Raw genomic sequence first — 18808 nt, forward strand, 5'->3', positions numbered from 1 at the left:
CAGTATCTGACCAAATGTCTCCCCTTCTGTTCCTGAGATATGACGTTAAAACATGATGATGTCACAGTCAAGCTGACCTTTGACCTTTTGACCTTCATTATTTTATCCTGTTAGACATTTGTGTCAAGTTTGGTCAGAATTAGTGAATGAATTCTTCAGTTATGGACAAAAACATGTTTATGAGGTCACATTGACTTTTGTCAAAATTCTAATCAGTATACTCTTCAGTCCAAGTGGACGTTTGTGCCAAATTTGAAAAAAATCCCTCAAGGTTGTCAGTTCCTTGTTGAGTCTAAGTGGACATTTGTGCCATATCTGAAATTCCCTAAGGTCTTCTAGAGATATGGCCTACACAAGTATGAGATGGACTCAAGGTCACAGTGACCTTGACCTTTAATGAGCGATTTCTAGTCAGTTCATCTGTGACTCAAAGTAGACGTTCGTGCCAAATTTGAAGAATGTCCCTCAAGACTGTCTTGCATTCACAAGTATGGAACAGACATGCTCACAGTCACCTTGACCTCTGCAAATTCTAATCAGTTCACTGTTCAGTCCAAGTGGACGTTTGTGCCATATTTGAAGAAATTCCCTCTAGGTGTTTTTGAGGTAACGTGTTCACGAGACTGAGGCAGATGGACGACCCAAAATGCCTCCACCCATGGCTACCACTGGCGCATAGGAATAATATAATCAGAGAACTCACCTCCAAAATGTCCGTCAGTTTATCGATGTGAGCCTTCAGGTCGTATGCGTGTTTTTTCTCTCCTCCCTCCCCCGTCTCTCCCCCTCCTCCTCCTCCCCCCTCCTCAGCGGGGGGGCTCCTCTCCTCTCCGATGCCCACGGTGTCGCAGACGTCCTGGGCCACGGCCCTCCAGCTCTCCCGTTCGTTGGGGTCTTTCTTGGCATACATGCGGCAGAGTTCCTTCATCTTGACGATGGACAGCGCTTCGATCTCCTGACGGGAGTGACGGAAGTCTCCCAGAGCCACCTGAGGGGGGCGCCACACACACAGAGGAACACCGTAAAGACAAACACTACTGGTTTAACTGGGGAATCATGTCCAGTCTTTAAACCTGGACACAGAGGACTGAGTGTGTGTGTGCACATGTGTGTGTGTGGACCTCGTAGCAGATCTCTTTGACGGCCTGCATGCGCAGGTCCTCCATGGTGACCCGTTTGGGGTCTTTGCTGATCCTCCTCCTCTGAGGGATCTGATAGACTCTGAGAGGCTCCCTCCTCTTCCCACTGCTGGGTAGACCACAGCGCTTCACTATGGACTGCACCTGGACACAGGTGAGACAGACAGGTCAGACAGAGACACACAATTGAGACACACAGGTGAGACACACAGACAGACAGACGTGCTCACCTTGTTGGCAGGTAGTTTCTCTCTCAGGGAGGAGATCAGTCTCCAGCTCTCCTCACAGGAGCGTTTGTCTGAGTCGTCTCCACTGTCACTGTCTGCATACTGAACACACACACACACACACACACACACATTATTGATTATTGATTATAGATTAACGGTGATCAGATGATCTGACATGAAACAAACCAACAGGAAGTCACCAGTCTGTGTTGCTCCAGCAGCAGATCAGCTTCCTCCTTCTCTTTACGGTACTGAGTCTCCATGTCCTGTAGTCTGAGACACACACACACACACACACACACACACACACACACACACACCAATCAATATCTCCATTAATAAACTTGTTTATAATGTAACTTAAAAATAAAAAATAATCCATGAGTGTGAAATAAATGTTCACGAGGAAGTAAAATAACCCTGAAATAAATAAATGTATTCTTTTCATTTAATCTTCATTTATTTTTTTAATATTATTTCTTGTTCTGAATACTTTATTCCAGTTAATAGACCGGTCCGTCACCTCTTCTCCATCTCCAGTTTGATGTCGATGCCTTGTTTCTCCAGTAGCTCCCTCTGGGCGTAGTTCCAGTCCTCCGGCTCCCCCTGCTGCTCCGCCGTGACACTGCGCTCCCTCTCCAGCCTCGCCTGCTCCGGGTGGTTGAAACGAAACACGTGGTTCTTCCCCATCACGATGCGGTTACCTAGCAACGGAGACGCACCCGAAAGTGGGAAGATTTACTCATAATGCACTTGTTTTTCAAAGCAAAAGCTTTAAAATAGGCTTCACAATAAAAGCACAAACAGGAGCAACATAAAAACGTTTGTTTCTATGGATTTAATGTGTGTTTTATTACTGACGAACGAAACTACTTCCAAGTTTTTCTTTGGGGAGTAATTTGCAGTTGGAAAAAAAGGAAATAAATCACAATATATCACAAGATGTTGTTTCACAATACTCAGAATATCGCAATAATATCTAAGTACTGCGACAACATCCTTGACTTTGAGAAGCACCAACAGTCAGCTGTTACCTTGTTTGAGGACGACGGCTTCAGTGATNTCCTGGCAGCTTTTACGGAAAGAGAAGAAGAAAGAGAGTCACTCACTGAACACACACACACACACACACACACACACACACACACACACACACACACACCTGCTGTGTTGTCATAGTTTCCACCAGACTGTATCTACTTCTAGCTCTGATACATGGATATATTTTACATTGTTATGTAAAGTTCTATTATATATTGTTATATATTGTTTCTCCCACACGTTTATTTTGAACATTTTGCACCAAAACACAAAGACAAATTTCTTGTATGTTGAAACCCGGTTCTGAAAATGTGAACAAAACTTGTTGTTTTAAAGTAACTTGTTCATAAATCAACTTTTCTTTAAGGTTTATAAGTAAGAGTGTGCACACTCTGGAGACCTTTATGAGGAAGGCGTCCTTCAATCATTTGACAATCTTGTTGAGCAGTTTGATTTGGCCAATAATCAATTTTGGAGGTATTTCCAATTGAGACATCTTCTTGACACATATTCCTCCGTTGGGCTCGGACCTCATTAAGGTGATAGTGCACATTGCAGACACAGGACGTGGGGCTTCTCACTACGACTCTACGCCTATAAACAAGTCTGTTCATCTCAGCTCTGATGCTACAGAGGGGAAGGGACCTTTAAAGAAGGTGAGTAGGATACAATCATTGGGGTGAAGGGGGATTTATACTTGTGCAGCAGACCCTACGCACATGGCCTACACCGGTGTGAGCATTTATACTTGTGCGGTGGTGTGTCTGTGTCACTCTGCAGTTACACCTCCAAAACACTAGTTGGCGACAGAGTTTCTGTGAAGTGCTGTAAAGATAAGTTGATTCAAAACACACTTTAAACACACGTTAAACACACATTAAACACACATTAAACATGGCTTAATAGAGACAGTTTCAAACACAACTCAGCTTCACTATAACTCGCAGCATTCACAGACAAACACTTGTCTTTATCTGGACACATTTTCCCCACAAATACAACATGCTAACGTTATTAGCACAAGCCTATGGCATTTTACATTGTATAAATTAGCCTAGCAGGTAGTGGAGATTTCCTCTGCTACACGTCACAGTGACGCAGACCTCCTGTCTGTCTCTGTAAGCTGAAACCATTTCCCTCAGTGGAAACAAAGCTTTGATTTACTTAAATTTCACAGATAAGAAACAATAAATTGTGAAGACAATAAAGCCTCCACTAAAATAGCATTTTAAGTCTTGTGTGTGATTTATCCTGGCTTCATATGAGCAGAGGAAATCTCCACTGGCAGCTTAGCTAATTTATTCGGTGTAAAAAGCCATAGGCTTGTGCTAATAACGTTAGCATGTCGTATTTGTTTGGAAAAGGTGTTTAGTATAAGACAGTTGTTTTGTCAATTTTGTAACGTTACCTTTGTTAAATGTTGCTGTTGTCCCTGGCTTCATATGAGAAGAGGAAAAGTTAGCTAGCCACTAGGCTAATTTATACAATGTAAAATGCCATAGGCTTGTGCTAATAACGTTAGCATGTTGTATTTGTGGGGAAAATGTGTCCAGATAAAGACAAGTGTTTGTCTGTGAATGCTGCGAGTTATAGTGAAGCTGATTTGTGTTTGAAACTGTCTCTATTAAGACATGTTTAATGTGTGTTTAATGTGTGTTTAATGCGTGTTTTGAATCAACTTGACTTTACAGCATTTCACAGAATCCTCCGCTGCTCACCAGTGTTTGGAGGTGTAACTGTCGTATATTTCCAAACAGGAATAAAATCCCTGTCCTTGCATTTCATTTTAATCACAGTCTGTTTTTTATAAAAGTGCTTGTGACATCTCAAATGTGCATTTGACTTGCAGCTAAAAACATGTCGCTAATTTCATAGAAAATACTGAGATATATATCTGTATATCGTGTATCGCCAGTCAGCCTGTAAATACAGAAATATGAATTTGTGTCTGTATCTGCCGGCCCTGCCACATGGACACTATATTGATTCTCATCTTTTAAGGACTATGAGTGGACATGTAACAGTGATGTGTTTGGAATCTGACAAATTTGAGAATTTTGAAATTCAATAAACTTTAAGTCATAAAAAAGAAGGTTTATAAGAAGGATTTTATGACAGTCTTTGTCTTCAGTTCAGCTGAGGTTACTGAGCTGCAGCTGCTGCAATCTGACCACCAGAGGGCGATCTGAGCACACCAGAAACCAGCTGAGTGATCGATGATTTAAATTAGTAAACTACAGATAAATGGCTCCTGGTTGCATCAGGGTATTCCAGAGGATCAATATCAGCCTGACTCTGACGTCCAATCAGATATCAGCTCTGCAGAGACGATCGTTTATTATCTCGTTCTCTCCGCGGCTGTTTTCACAAAGATCTTGATCACTGGGGATTTCATTATTGTTTGACGTGTCAAAGAGTAAGGAAACATGAGACAGACAGACAGAGAGACAGACAGGGAGGCGGGGTGTCTCACCTTCTCCCTGCTCGTTGGTCTCACTCACAAACACACAGTGAATCTCCTTGATGAAGTGACCCGACAGCTTAATGTCCACATCCTGCTGTCCCACCCTGAAACACGTTGAACGATCATTTATTAATCACTTTAATCAATATTTAAACAATGATTAACTCCTCACTTCTGTCACTGTGAAAAAAACCCCCACCAGAAATAAATAATGATTTTTTAAATTTTCCGATGTTTGACAGATGAAACAAACTGGTGGATGAATGCAGACAATAATCGCTCATTAATATAAATGAAGTGATGAAGCTCAGACCTGGTGAATCCCTCTTTGATGTAGTACAGCAGACACTCGGACATCAGGGGGTCCTCGTTCAGGTTGACCAGGTGAGGCGTCTGCAACACGGTTTAAAGCTTTATTTAGATCTGACAGTTAATGTCTGAGTCATAGTGAGTTATATCTGACATGTTGTCTCGTCTCTGGTGTTTGATGATGATGAACTCACTCCTTTAGGAGAGAAGACGCCCAGCGTTCCTCCATCTTCTTTAATGGACACGCCCATCTCTGCCAGCAGGGACTCTCTGAGCGAGACGCAGACACACAGGGATTTAAATTCTCTTGTTTCAAGTGTTAATCATGTGACTGTCATCACAAAAGCTACATCAGAGCTGCAGACACAGACTCCAACAGTAACTTAAACTAAAGATAAATCCACATACACTACAGTTAAGACTAAAGAACACAGGAGTCAGTCGGTGCCGTTACCTCTCCAGGCGAATCGATTCTGTCTTCCTCAGTTTCTCCTCCCACGTCTCGTTGAGCTCTGCGATGATCTTCTCTGTCTCCTACGACACGGACAGACACACAGACGTCAGACTTACAGCCTGTTTAATAACCGAAACTCCACATCTGCTGTATCACACTGCGACCCTACCAGCAGTCTCTCTGCTGCTTCCTCTTTACTGATGGTCTCCGTGGCGACCCCCTCCTCTCCTTCCTCTCCGTTCTCCATCAGTTGGTCTTGGCCTTCAGTCGGCGGTTCGGTGCCTGCAGAGGACAAGAAGATGTTTAGAGGAAAGAAGAGGAAAGTCTGGAGGTGTGGGGACGTTGGACAAAACCAAAACAGAGACAGGAAGAAAGATGGTGAGCCGGGATGGAACAGTGAAGGTGAGTTAGGAAAAAGATGAAAGAAAAACGGGGAAATAACGCAATAAAGGTAGAGGACAGAAACTGAGACAGGACGGAAGACGGAAAGAAAAGAGCTTTTCATACTGCATATAGCTCCAGGCTAACTAACACCTTGTTAACACAGGGTTTAACCTCAGCCTGGCACTCTAACATTCACTCTGCCCTGGGTTACATGTCCGTTTGAACACGTGACTGTGGATATTTTAGAATGACACGTGACACTGTTTAACAGCAACGTTAACATGTCACCATCAGCGCCATCTTTGAGTCTCCCCTTGTGTTCCTGAGATACAATGTTAAAACATGATGATGTCACAGTCAAGCTGATCTTTGACCTTTTGACCTTCATTATTTTATCCTGTTAAGACATTTGTGTCAAGTTTTGTCGAATTCTTGAGTTATGTCCAAAAACATGTTTTGTGAGGTCACACTGACCTTCAACCACAAAATTCTAATCAGTTTATTCTTCGGTCCAAGTGGACATTTGTGCCAAATCTGAAGGAATTCCCTCAAGGTATTCTTGGGATATGACGTGTACAAGAATGGGACAGATGCCTTTGACCACCAAAATCTATTAGGTCATTGTTGAGTCCAAGTGTGTGTTTGTGCCTAATTTGAAGACATTACCTCAAAGTGCTCTTGAGATATCATGTTCACAAGAATGAGATTGTTACATGGTCACAGTGACCTTTGACCGATGACCACCAAACAACTAATTAGTTCATCACTGAGTCCAAGTGGACATTTGTGCCAAATTTGAAGAAATTCTCTCAAGCTATTCACATTCACAAGAATGAGAGGGATCCAAAGTCACAGCAACCTTGACCTTTGACCTACGACCACCAAAAAAGAATTAGTTCATTGCTAAGTTCAAGTGGACGTTTGTGCCAAATTTAAGGAAATTCTCTTGAGGCGTTCTTGACATCGTGTTCACAAGGATTGGACAAACAGACGATGGACAACCCGAAAACATAATGCCTCGGTCAACGGCTATCGGCAGCACGGACGAATCAACAGATCAATCAACAATGAAAATAATCGTTAGCTGCGGCCTCCAGTGGAGAGAGTCTGACATCTCAGGAATTTATACACCAATGACTTGACTCCCTTCAGCTGCTGTTTATATGACAAACAAAGACTTGATTTACTCTTAGCAACTTCAAATTCTCTACAATCATACACACACATACCTGGAGGGGCGGAGCCATCCTTGGGTGCAACCCCATTGGCTGTGTGTGTCAGCTGCAGCGGGGAGGGCGATACACCTGTAACACCAGCGGGGCCGTTGTTGTTGTTGTTGACTGAGAAACAGAGACAGAGAGAGTCGAGTTTAACTCGTCGGAATCTCAGCGATCCTGGTTATGTAAAGAACAGCTTGTAAATATCTGCACACACACACACACACACACACACACACACACACACACACACACACACACACACACACACACAGTTGCTGTTGTCTGTAAATATCCGCCTCTAAACATACTCCACATACACATGCCAAACATACCATGTTTAAACACACGCCACCTAAAATACATTATTAACAGTATTTCATCTACACAGTCTGCAACACTCACACATTCATTTCATTTATACGTTTATATATATATGAATATATTTTCCAGTAGTATAGAGAATGTATAAACCAGTATAATGTATTCAAATTAACGTGTATATACCATGTGTGTATACTAGTATAATATTATCCCGAGTGTACACCAGTTACTTTATATATATATATATATATTATATAAAATGTGTATATACTAGCATTGTCCAGCAGCTCCTGCAGGCCCTGGGAGAACAGCAGGTTCCTCAGTCGTTCCACTTCATGCTTCAGCTCTCTGATCAGTTTGGCGTTTGGATCCTCGTTGATAATGGCGTTACAACGAATCTGCTTGGCTCGGTCAGCATACCTACAAAACACATCGGAGTTAGGTTCAGATGGATTTATGTTTGGTGGCCTTCTAACCGAACAAACACAGATTGCATTAGAAGAGATTACACTTCGACTTCACTGATCTGTACACGATGAAACGACACAGAGGCTGAAACATCTTCATATCTGACCTCAGAGTGCTCAGTGTTTCTTCATAGTTGATGTCAGCAGGACTTAGAGCAGCAATCATGGCCGTCCGAGAGTTTCCCCCTGAAACAAATGCATATTAGAAACTATAATATTATAAACAACTATTGACAGTTTATTAGCCTTGGCTACACAGTCGCACTACAGCGATGTTTTGAGCTACTAAACCTTTCTGCTTCAGCCCCTGACAGTAACGCAGGTACTTATAACTGTCACTACTCCTGCTTCTGCTAGCAGCGGCGCTAGCCTTTTGCACTATTATGCTGCGTTCCATTTGTTTCGGAAGTTGGAGCTGGAATGATGTCACACCAGAGTTGGTTGTGTTCTAGTAGTTAGCGATTAAGTGCAGAGAATATTTGACTGGTAACATGTGTCACTCTCTGTCAAGTGCTGTGATTCAAAACACACATAAAATGCACATTAAACACACATTAAACGCACATTAAACACACAAATTAGCTTCACTATAACTCGCAGCATTCACAGACAAACACTTGTCTTTATCTGGACACATTTTCCCCACAAATACAACATGCTAATGTCATTAGCACAAGCCTATGGCATTTTACATTGTATAAATTAGCCTAGCAGCTAGCAGAGATTTCCTCTACTCATATGAAGCCAGGGACAACAGCAACATGTAACAAAGGTAACGTTACAAAATTCAGCTCCATTACAACTCACAAGGTTCACCGACAAAACAACTGTCTTATACTAAACACGTTTTCCAAACAAATACAACATGCTAACATTATTAGCACAAGCCTATGGCATTTTACATTGTATAAATTAGCCTAGTGGCTAGCAGAGATTTGCTCTGCTCATACGAAGCCAGGATAAATCACACACAAGACTTAAAATGATATTTTAGTGGAGGCTTTATTGTCTTCACAATTTATTGTTTCTTATCTGTGAAATTAAAGTAAATCAAAGCTTTGTTTCCACTGAGGGAAATGGTTTCAGCTTACAGAGACAGACAGGAGGTCTGCGTCACTGTGACGTGGAGTTACATTTCTGGGGAGGTTCCGCCTCAGTATTACTCCTGGTGCCTATCAACACAACCAGTTGTGACGTTCTCACTGCAGTACTACTTATCGTCAGAGGCATTGCACTTACCCAGGTTTTCCTTCAGTAGCCAGGTGAGAACAGAGTCTCTGTAGGGAATAAAATCACTTTTCCTCTTCTTATTGCTCTGCTGCAGAGAACAGAAGGAGTCATTCTTCATTATCATTTGTCAAAGACAATCATCTACATCTATCTTTCTGATAATATTTAACATGAGTGTAATTATCACGTGTGTGGTGACCTACCATTTCGGCCAAAGCTGATATCACTTTTCCCAACGTGGTCAGAGATTTATTGATGTTGGCTCCTTCCTGTAAACAAGCATTCAGCACACAAACTTTGACAATCAGAAAGTGCAGCAAAAAGTAAATTTGGATAAACACTGATGAGATTTTAATCAAGCCATCATGACAATTGTGACCTCTGACCTTGAGCCGGGTGCCCTTTGCCCCAGAGGAGTCCGCTCGTTCACTTCCAGCCAGGTCGACCAGACTGATCTTGCTCACCTGAAGACACAGTTTCATTTTTAAGTCCAAATCCTGATTATAGGCAACACGTTAAGAGGACACTGGGTCATCACAAGGGCTAAACACACACACACCTTCTCAGTGTCCAGGCTGGTCATCTGGTCTCGTCGTTTTTGGGTGAAGACGATGGTGAAGACAGCATGCGACCTGGATGAAGTCTCATTCATGTTTGTGGCTGCAACTGTCCTGTAGTCAAGCAGGCGTAAATAATCAATCACTGACGACACAGACTGGTCCAACTGTCACATCGTCAAGTCTGAATTTTGATTCATCATCATTAACCACAGAGTAACTACAGTTCCCAGAATATATATTATATTATATCTCTAGGAGGGGACTCTTGAATGTGCTGCTGTGCTCAGGTACGTTTCCTTCAGATAAAGCAGCCTTTTCTAGTTTTGTTCAAATCTGAGCAGCTGTGTCAGGACATCTGTCCACAGCTAGAGGACTAACCGAGCTTTGTTGCCGGCGTCCATCAGATCCCGAATGTCGCTGAACCCGGTCACAGCCAGTTTGGATAGATCCTCGACGTAGGGACCCAGGATGGGATGCTCCCGGACCCGCAGAGTCCCCTGGGACTTTGGGTTCAACAGATCCCGGACCCGCTCACAGTAGATCTCCATGTAGGACACCTGGAGGTGGAGGAGACAGCGATCAGTCAGTCGGCATTCACTGAATGACTCGGTGTGAATGAACACATGTGACGGAGTTTACCTCCACAGAGTAGGTCAGGTCGGGATCAATGTTTTCTCCTGTTCTCTGAAACAAGTCCTCACACAGCTAGACACAGAGAGACAGAGGGACATTCATCAGATTCAGAACATTGGTGATGTCACTTTGGCTATGTCCATTATTTTATCCAGTCCATCATTATTAATAACTAACAGGTTAAATCCTACACTGGACTATAAAACCAGTTTCTACATTTATCTGTGGAGGGTTCAGCAGGACACCTGGACACACAGGGAGATGTTAAGAGTGTGTTTACCTGTGGTATGATCCCTTCCTGTCCAGGCTCCTGTTTGCCCATCATGGTGTAGCTCTTTCCCGCCCCCGTCTGGCCATACGCAAAAATGCACACGTTGTATCCTGGAAAACAACAAGAAGTTAACAGTTCATGTAAGAGAAGCAGAACATGCAGCTGCTGAGTCATGTTTCATTTTCCGAAGGGTTTGCTTCCAGTTGTTGGACTCAACTGATTCTCAAAAGAACTGTTACCATCAGTTGTTAGCATTAGCATACGTAGCATCATGACGAGAGCATTAGTATCAATATTATCAACATATACACGTGGAACATCTTTAGAAATTTCTTATGCTACTATTCTACTTTGCAGCGCTCAATGTCTTTATCGTAGTTCCTGCAGGTTGTCGTGCTGTTTCCTAGTGAACGGTTTTACCTTCGAAGGCGTGCAGAAGCATCTCCTCTCCGATGTCCTTATACACCTGCCTCTGACACGCAAAGCTGGGGTCATCCGGCTGCACACACACAAACACCTCCTGTTATTACTGTCTCTGGGTTTATTTGATGAAGGGTTATCTGTGTGTGAGTGCGATAGTGCGTGTGATCACCGTTGTGTGTGACCAGTAGGAATAATCGAAGGTGAAGTTCTTGGCTCCATCTTTGAGCTGTTTGGGGTTTGAGATGCCTGAAAGGAAAGAGAGGAGCTTTAAAACACCTTTTTCATGATACACGACATGTCCAGGAGGAAAGTTATGAATCATCTGTTATATTGATGTTTTTCTTCTCTCCTTCAATAATAATAATTTGAACAGAGATATAATTCAGACACCAAATGCATTACTGACATTTGAAAAGAAGAAGAATATGAGTCGATGTCCCCAAAGTGTTGCAGACAGGGGAGAATACTGTGAGAGCTTTTGAATTTGTTTTCCAGTCCAGACACAGTGACCTTGTCCTTTGACCTCCTAGCACCAAATTCTAATCAGTTTTTTGTGCCAAATATGAAAAAAATTCCCTCGAGGCATTCTTGAGATATCATGTTCACAAAAATGAGACAGATGAGGTAACGGTGACCTTAATCTTTGACCTTAGACAACCAAATTCTAATAAGTTCCTACTTAAGTCAAAGTAGATATTTGCACTAAATTTTAGGAAATTCCCATAAGGCGTCCTTGAGATATCGTGTTAATAAGAATGAGATGGACGCAAGGTCACAGTGACCCTAACCCTTGACCTTTATCCACCAAATATTAATCAGATCATTCATAAGTCCATGTGGACATTTTACCAAATTTATGGAAATTCCCTCAAGGCACTCTTGAGATATCTGGTTCACGAAAATGAGATGGACGCAAGGTCACAGTGATCCTGACCCTTGGCCTTTAACCATCAAATACTAATCAGATCATTTTTGAGTCCAAATGGATGTTTGTGCCAAATATTAAGAAACTCCCTCAAGGTGTTCTTGAGATATCATGTTCATAAGAATGAGACAGATGAGGTTACAGTGACCTTAACCTTTGACCTTTAACCACCAAATTCTAATCAGTTCATTTTTGAGTCCAAGTGGGTGTTTGTGCCAAATTTGAGGAAATTCTCAAGAGGCGATCTTTAGATATTGCCTTCACAAGAAGGAAATGGACGAGGTTACACTGACCTTGACCTCTGACCACTAAATTCTAATCACTCTTTAATCAAAGTGGATGTTTGTGGCAAATATGAAGAAATTCCCTCAAGATGTTCTTGAGATACTGTGTTCACGAGAATGAGACGAACGAGGTTACAGTGACCTTGACCTTTGACAACCAAATTCTAACCATTCTTAAGTCCAAGTTGACGTTTGTGCCAAATATGAAGAATTTCCATCAAACGTAACGCCTCCAGCCTCGGCTATCACCAGAGCGGAGGCATAATAAAACTGTTTGTATAGGGTCAAGTAAAACTGACTTTGGGCAGATGGACTTCTGACCACAAACGCTGGACGCTGCTCGGAGCAGCTGAGCTCTAAATATTGAGTTAGTTTGATTTTGTCTGGTTCCTCTGCAGTTATCTCAGTGTTCAGATAGGAAAGGGTTAAACAGTAGTGCCATGTGGTCTCTGGAGTAACTAGACGTCCACATGTTTTTCTGTCATGTAGTGTAACTCCTGACCTGAAAGTGGAGTCTGCTCCAACACTCACGCAGGAAGTGACTCAAAATTCGTCCGTCATTTAGAGGTTCAGTGTCTGAATGTCTGAGTGGATGTGACGAACAGTTCAGATGGACCAACGGCTTCTAAAAACAGTCCTCTATAAATACACACTGTGTGTGTGTGTGTGTGTGTGTGTGTGAGTGTGTGTGTGTTTAAATAGCAGGTTCAGAGGTCACGTGACGGCCAGAGGCATTCTGGGATTGAGGCCTGTTTTAACACATGGACACCTCTCACAGAACTCTTGAAACCAGTGAGAGGTTCTGAGAAGAAGCAAATAAAGAACAGAACATCCTTCAGATTAGATTCTGTCATGAGAGAAAATAAATCACAGTTTGAGTTCCATTTTAAAACCTTTTAACGTGTGTGTGTTTTCAGTGTGTGTGTGTGTGTGTGCTTACAGGTGGTGTTTCCCTGCATCTGGATCACACACTTGGCGTTGCGTCCAGTCTCTCTGGAGTTAAACGGGCGGACTCGCACCGCCACCTTCACCGAGGCACCCGCCATCACTCTGTTCCGTCCACTCCACCTGAGGGCAGCCAATCAGAGAGCACGGTCAGACACAGGCAGAACAAGTATCCATTTTTTTGTTACAGTGTGGAGCTCACCAGGAAGGGAAGCTCTTATAACAGACCAGGTGCATTATGGGAAATGTAGGATCCAGTGTTCCTGGACCACCATTTTATCAAGACTTCAGACTTTATAGAAAAAATATACAAATAAATTTGGTTTAATTATTTTTTTTTATTGTTTTGTAATGTAATTTTTAAAAATTAAAACCATTTAAATTTATATTATTTATATTAATCAGAAGAACAAATTTTTTTTACAAAAAAAAAACCAGGTGTTAGCGAGTTTTGTATTTAATTATATTTTGTTGTTTTTTTTAGATTTACTTTTTTTTCCAGATGATTTTTTTGTTACTTGTATAATTCTGTTATTTATTTCCATCTACTCTCTGTGTGATGATTTTACAGTTTCTAATGTTTTCTATTTTTTAAATTCTTCTCTATCTCTCCACGTGCTCATCGTCCGTCTTCTTTTTCCATCTTTCTCCTCTCATTCAGATTAAACTGAATAAACCTCTCCTCCTCTTTCCATCCCTCGTTTTATGGTCAAACCACTTTTTCTTCTTCTCCTCTTTCCAGGGTTCCTCCCGCTCATTTTACGAGGTCAGCTTCTTTCGTTCCCGCTCTTTTTCACTCCTCTCCTCCTTCTTTTCCACTCGTGGATTTTCTTTTTTTCTGCTCGACTTTTATACGTTTTACTTCTCTCATTTCCTCTTTGTTTCCTTTCCTTCTCATCCCCTCCCCTTTCTCTCCTCTTTTAACCTCTATTTTTGTTTCTTACTGTTTCTCCTTTTTTCCTTCACTTATTTTTCTCCTCTTGTTTCATCTTTTCATTTAATCTTCCTGTATGTTTTTTTCTTATTTACTTTTATCTCCTGTCACCGTTTCTGTCTCTGTCTCTAACTCATCCCGGGCGTTTGAGTGCTGCTCTTCATTCTCCCTCTCATTTTCCTTCCCTCCTCCTCCTCCCTTCATTCTTTCCTTCCTCTCTTTCTTTCATGTTTCCACTTATTTTCCCTCCGCTGTCTCTCTCTCTCTTTACATTCCTGTCCTCTGTTGTGTGTTTCCTCGTTGCCGTGGAAACCACAGCAGCCTCATTTTCACCTCTGTCTCTCTTCGTCTTTCACTTCCTTTTTTCCCCTTGTTCTTTTGTCTCTCTTTCATTAATCTCGCCGCTCTCTCTGTCCGTGTGTGTCGAACGCCAACATCACACAGTTAAACACTACAGTCTGCTCCCACTGTGTGTGTGTGTGTGTGTGTGTGTGTGTGTGTGTGTGTGTGTGTGTGTGTGTGTGTGTTATCGATCAGCCCATCAATCATCTATCAGACAGCGTCTGTCCAATCACAGTGGACAGGTGACAGTCTGACGCAGACACAGAGGCATGTGATTGTGTTATTGATCGGCTCACTGATTGGTTATCAGCTGCTGTGTGTGTGCTCTGTGTGCTCTGCACTAAACACACACTGACGATCGTTAATATTGATTATCAGCTGAGAACAGAGACTCTGTTTTTCTTTTTCTACAGCTATGTTTTACCTCTGTGGCTTACAAGTAGGGCCGGGTGATGTCACGACTATGTACGATATATTTTCAATCAAGATATAAATTCAGACACCGTTTACATCGAAATAGAGTCAAGTTGTGTTACATGACACAAACCAGTGTTCATCTCTCCTCTGTCACACAGCTCCGCCCCCTCACTCACTCACTCACTCACTCACTCACAAGTTTTCCAGCAACACTTTTTAGAGCCGTAGCCTGACGTGCACCTCCCAGAAATGTGACGACACGTCACAGTGACGCAGACCTCCTGTCTGTCTCTGTAAGCTGAAACCATTTCCCTCAGTGGAAACAAAGCTTTGATTTACTTTAATTTCACAGATAAGAAACAATAAATTGTGAAGACAATAAAGCCTCCACACACTGTGTGTGATTTATCCTGGCTGAAATATGAGCAGAGNTGAATTATGTAACGTTACCTTTGTTAAATGTTGCTGTTGTTCCTGGTTTTATATGAGTAGAGGAAAAGTCCACTAGCTGCTAGGCTAATATATACAATGTAAAATGCCATAGGCTTGTGCTAAAAACATTAGCACGTTGTATTTGTGGGGAAAATGTGTCCAGATAAAGACAAGTGTTTTTCTGTGAATGCTGCGAGTTATAGTGAAGCTGATTTGTGTTTGAAACTGTCTCTCTGAAGCCATGTTTAATGTGTGTTTAATGTATGTTTAATGTGTGTTTTGAATCAACTAAACTTTACAGCACTTCACAGAAGCCCCACCACCCATCAGTGTTTGTAGATGTAACTGTTGTGCAGTTGTATATTTCCAAAACAGGAACAAAATCTCTGTTTTTGCATTTTATTTTTATAAATCTGCTTGTGACAGAGGAACCCTACAGAGGAAACTCATTTCAGACGCTAGTATCTGTGACCTCATAATTTCAGTCACTACCCAGAGCTCATGACCATAGGTGAGGGTTGGGACGGAGATGGACCAGGAAATCAAAAGCTTCGCCTTCAGGCTCAGCTCGCTCTTCACTGTGACAGTCCGGCCCACGTCACCGCACTAAACCGCTGATCCATCTCACGCTCCATTCTACCCTCACTCCCGAACAAGACCCTGAGATACTTGAACTCCTTCTCTTGAGGCAGTATCTCCCCTCCAACCCTGAAGGAACAATCCACTGCTTTCCGGCAGAGCACCATGGCCACTGCCCCAGGTCATGCTGGAGGTCACGGTGTGATGAAGCCAACAGAACCGCATCATCTGCAAAAAGCAGATACGCAATTCTGATGTCCCCAAAGCAGACCCCTTCCTCCCGGCTGCGCCTTGAAATCCTGTCACCGATCCTGTTTTTTACTGATACCACAGTTTCTCCAACATTATTCGAGTACGTTGAGCCCGTTTTAGCCACTATTACTAATGTCCAAAAAAATCTCATCACCAACTTTCATCTGAATTCCCTCCAAGTTTTTTAATCGATTGCTACGTGTGCCTCAACTTATTTTAATGAGCTACTTGATTAAAACCACTTAAGTTCAACATCTTAAATTATCGATATGATGTGAATGAAGCTGACGCGACACAGTCGAGACGTCTCACTCTGTTGGAACTACAGAAACTGTTTGTATGAGAGCACCAAATGTGGATTAATCCGCCGCTGAAAATAGTCCCCAACAAAGTCACTATGTCCTCCTGTTTGTTTGATAAAAACAGCTGTTTGAATAAATCACTGATGAAACTATTTATTTGTTTTTAAAGATTTACATCTTCAGTATGAATAAAATCAAAACATCACAAAACTCCTCCAAACTCTCCTCTCTCCGTCTGTCAGATCCGATTTGCTTGTTTCTCGACAACAGCAGAGACGAAACGCCCAGGATGCAAAAATAAACAAATGGTATTGTGACTGCAGTCATGCCAATGATGTCATCATGCAGGTGGCTCATCACATAAAGTCTATCTGAGCGTCCTCATCCAGCTGTCGTCTCTTCTTTTATCTTTAACCCTCTGAGACCCAGTTTTGTCTTTTCAGGGAGGGCACAGGGGATCTTTACAGACAGACAGCAGGTCAACAGAGTATGTGACACAGAAGTGATTTATATCTGCTGAAAGCTGGAAACGTCATAAATCTGTATTAAACACTGTGTTTCGGTTAGAGGTCTAGTTACAGAAACTGTCTGCAACTTTCTGCATGTTAGACAGTGAGCGTGAGTTTGTCTGCAAAGGTACGGGACTGAAAGATTTTGGTGTAAACGCAACTTCGTCCAAGGTGGTGCCAAATAAAGTAAAAGGAACTAGCCACAACTTTCTCTAATGGTAAACCAAACAGAGTGAGGAGAGATGAGCTGTACCATGCAGAGGTAACATAGTGTCAGCTCATCTCTTCGATAAGCAATCATCAGTTGTCATGACAACGAAAACATAAAATTAATGACTTCATAAAATCTGAGCACTGCGTGTTTGTGTGGGAGATTAAAACACAGCCGGCTCAGGTATGTCAGGTATGAGCCAGCAAACGCCGCCGTTAACACACAGACGAACAAAGCTTCATTGTTTCTCTTATGTTCTGAGACTGCTGAATATAAAGTACCTGAGGATCCGTTGTCTTAACAGCAAATATTAACATCCTCTGAAATACTTTATTGTTGGTCAGAAGCAGCAGAGCGAGAACTTTCGTTAAACAAACACCAAACTAAACGTGTTAAAATGTTGATTTAATACTGGAACCATCTGATCTGAATATGAATCAACAAAGATTATCAATCTGAAGTTTTAGTTGAGGTTCAACTCTCAGCCGCTGGAACTACATGTGTTCAGATACAGCCAGGTAACAACTTATTACAGTAACACACAGAACACACACACACACACACACACACACACATTGTGTGTTTGCTCTGTCAACACGGCCTAAAGTCACAGCAGGAACAAACAGAGCAAACAGACGAGATGGTGGACACAGATACTGGATTGTACTCTTATTGTGAGTCTAGGTGAACAAGCAGCCTGCATACCACAGACCACGGGCAGAAACGCTGACATCACAGCACAGGCATCCACACACACACACACACACACACACACACACACACACAATTATTCAGAGTGTCTAGTTGAACAGGCTCAGCTAGTTTTAAAGCTGCTGTTAGTCAAACTAACCAGCTGTTTAAACAGGCCGTTAGCACACAGACAGACAGACACACAGACAGACAGACACACAGACAGAAAGTTTTTCCAGCTTCAAAGACAAATTCCAGCCATATCTGTGGTTCCCACTAAAACCAGCTGCTCAGTCTGAGAGCCAACAAGCTACAGCTCTCATCACACAACCAACCAACCAACCAACCAACCAACCAACCAACCAACCAACCAACCAACAGGTCTGCTGCTGCCACAGAGCAAAAATGTTTAAATCCACCTCAAAAAGCAAAATAACCTGAGGTGGAAGAAATATTTAGATACTTTACTGTGATAAAAACACTGTGGAAATACTCCAGTGCAAGTAAAAGTCTGGTATTGAAACCTCACTGAGGTTAAAATACAGGATCAGCTGACGGTATAAACATTATTTAAGGTAAAAGTAGAAGTGCAGTGCAGTGTTTCCCATTCCTTTAAGGATCATTCTGACCGATAACAAGATGAGTTCTGTGATATTTTCTGAGATGATTACTGTACTGTGAAAATCTCATACCGTTGCGTCTGTAAAGTGCAGGCGTAAGTACAATATTCACCTCTGAGACAGAGTACAAGTATGAAGTAGCATTAAACAGACGCACTCACACAAAGTGCAAGTACCTTGAATTTGTACTTCAGTAAATATATTTAGTACATTTTCCACC

At 42.2% G+C, this 18808-nt stretch overlaps 1 protein-coding gene across 1 annotated transcript in view; it reads right to left on the bottom strand.

Annotated features, from left to right (window-relative positions):
• kif1c (kinesin family member 1C) overlaps positions 1-18808 on the bottom strand; it is a 34473-nt gene that overhangs the window by 5915 nt on the left and 9750 nt on the right. The window contains exons 3-28 of the mRNA XM_050067594.1: positions 13296-13423; positions 11316-11392; positions 11144-11222; positions 10733-10833; positions 10459-10524; positions 10198-10376; positions 9819-9930; positions 9646-9723; positions 9463-9528; positions 9269-9347; positions 8137-8215; positions 7834-7982; positions 7251-7361; positions 5807-5919; positions 5638-5717; positions 5378-5453; positions 5188-5267; positions 4884-4978; positions 3336-3350; positions 2992-3016; positions 2404-2441; positions 1893-2073; positions 1570-1642; positions 1370-1468; positions 1122-1283; positions 704-988 (exon numbers count right to left, since the gene is read on the bottom strand). Coding sequence (XP_049923551.1) covers positions 704-988; positions 1122-1283; positions 1370-1468; positions 1570-1642; positions 1893-2073; positions 2404-2441; positions 2992-3016; positions 3336-3350; positions 4884-4978; positions 5188-5267; positions 5378-5453; positions 5638-5717; positions 5807-5919; positions 7251-7361; positions 7834-7982; positions 8137-8215; positions 9269-9347; positions 9463-9528; positions 9646-9723; positions 9819-9930; positions 10198-10376; positions 10459-10524; positions 10733-10833; positions 11144-11222; positions 11316-11392; positions 13296-13401 — 2604 coding nt within the window. The 5' untranslated portion in view covers positions 13402-13423. The remainder of the gene's footprint in view (positions 1-703; positions 989-1121; positions 1284-1369; positions 1469-1569; positions 1643-1892; positions 2074-2403; positions 2442-2991; positions 3017-3335; positions 3351-4883; positions 4979-5187; positions 5268-5377; positions 5454-5637; positions 5718-5806; positions 5920-7250; positions 7362-7833; positions 7983-8136; positions 8216-9268; positions 9348-9462; positions 9529-9645; positions 9724-9818; positions 9931-10197; positions 10377-10458; positions 10525-10732; positions 10834-11143; positions 11223-11315; positions 11393-13295; positions 13424-18808) is intronic.

The sequence above is a fragment of the Epinephelus moara genome, chromosome 17, assembly GCF_006386435.1.
Source record: "Epinephelus moara isolate mb chromosome 17, YSFRI_EMoa_1.0, whole genome shotgun sequence".
Taxonomy (NCBI): domain Eukaryota; kingdom Metazoa; phylum Chordata; class Actinopteri; order Perciformes; family Serranidae; genus Epinephelus; species Epinephelus moara.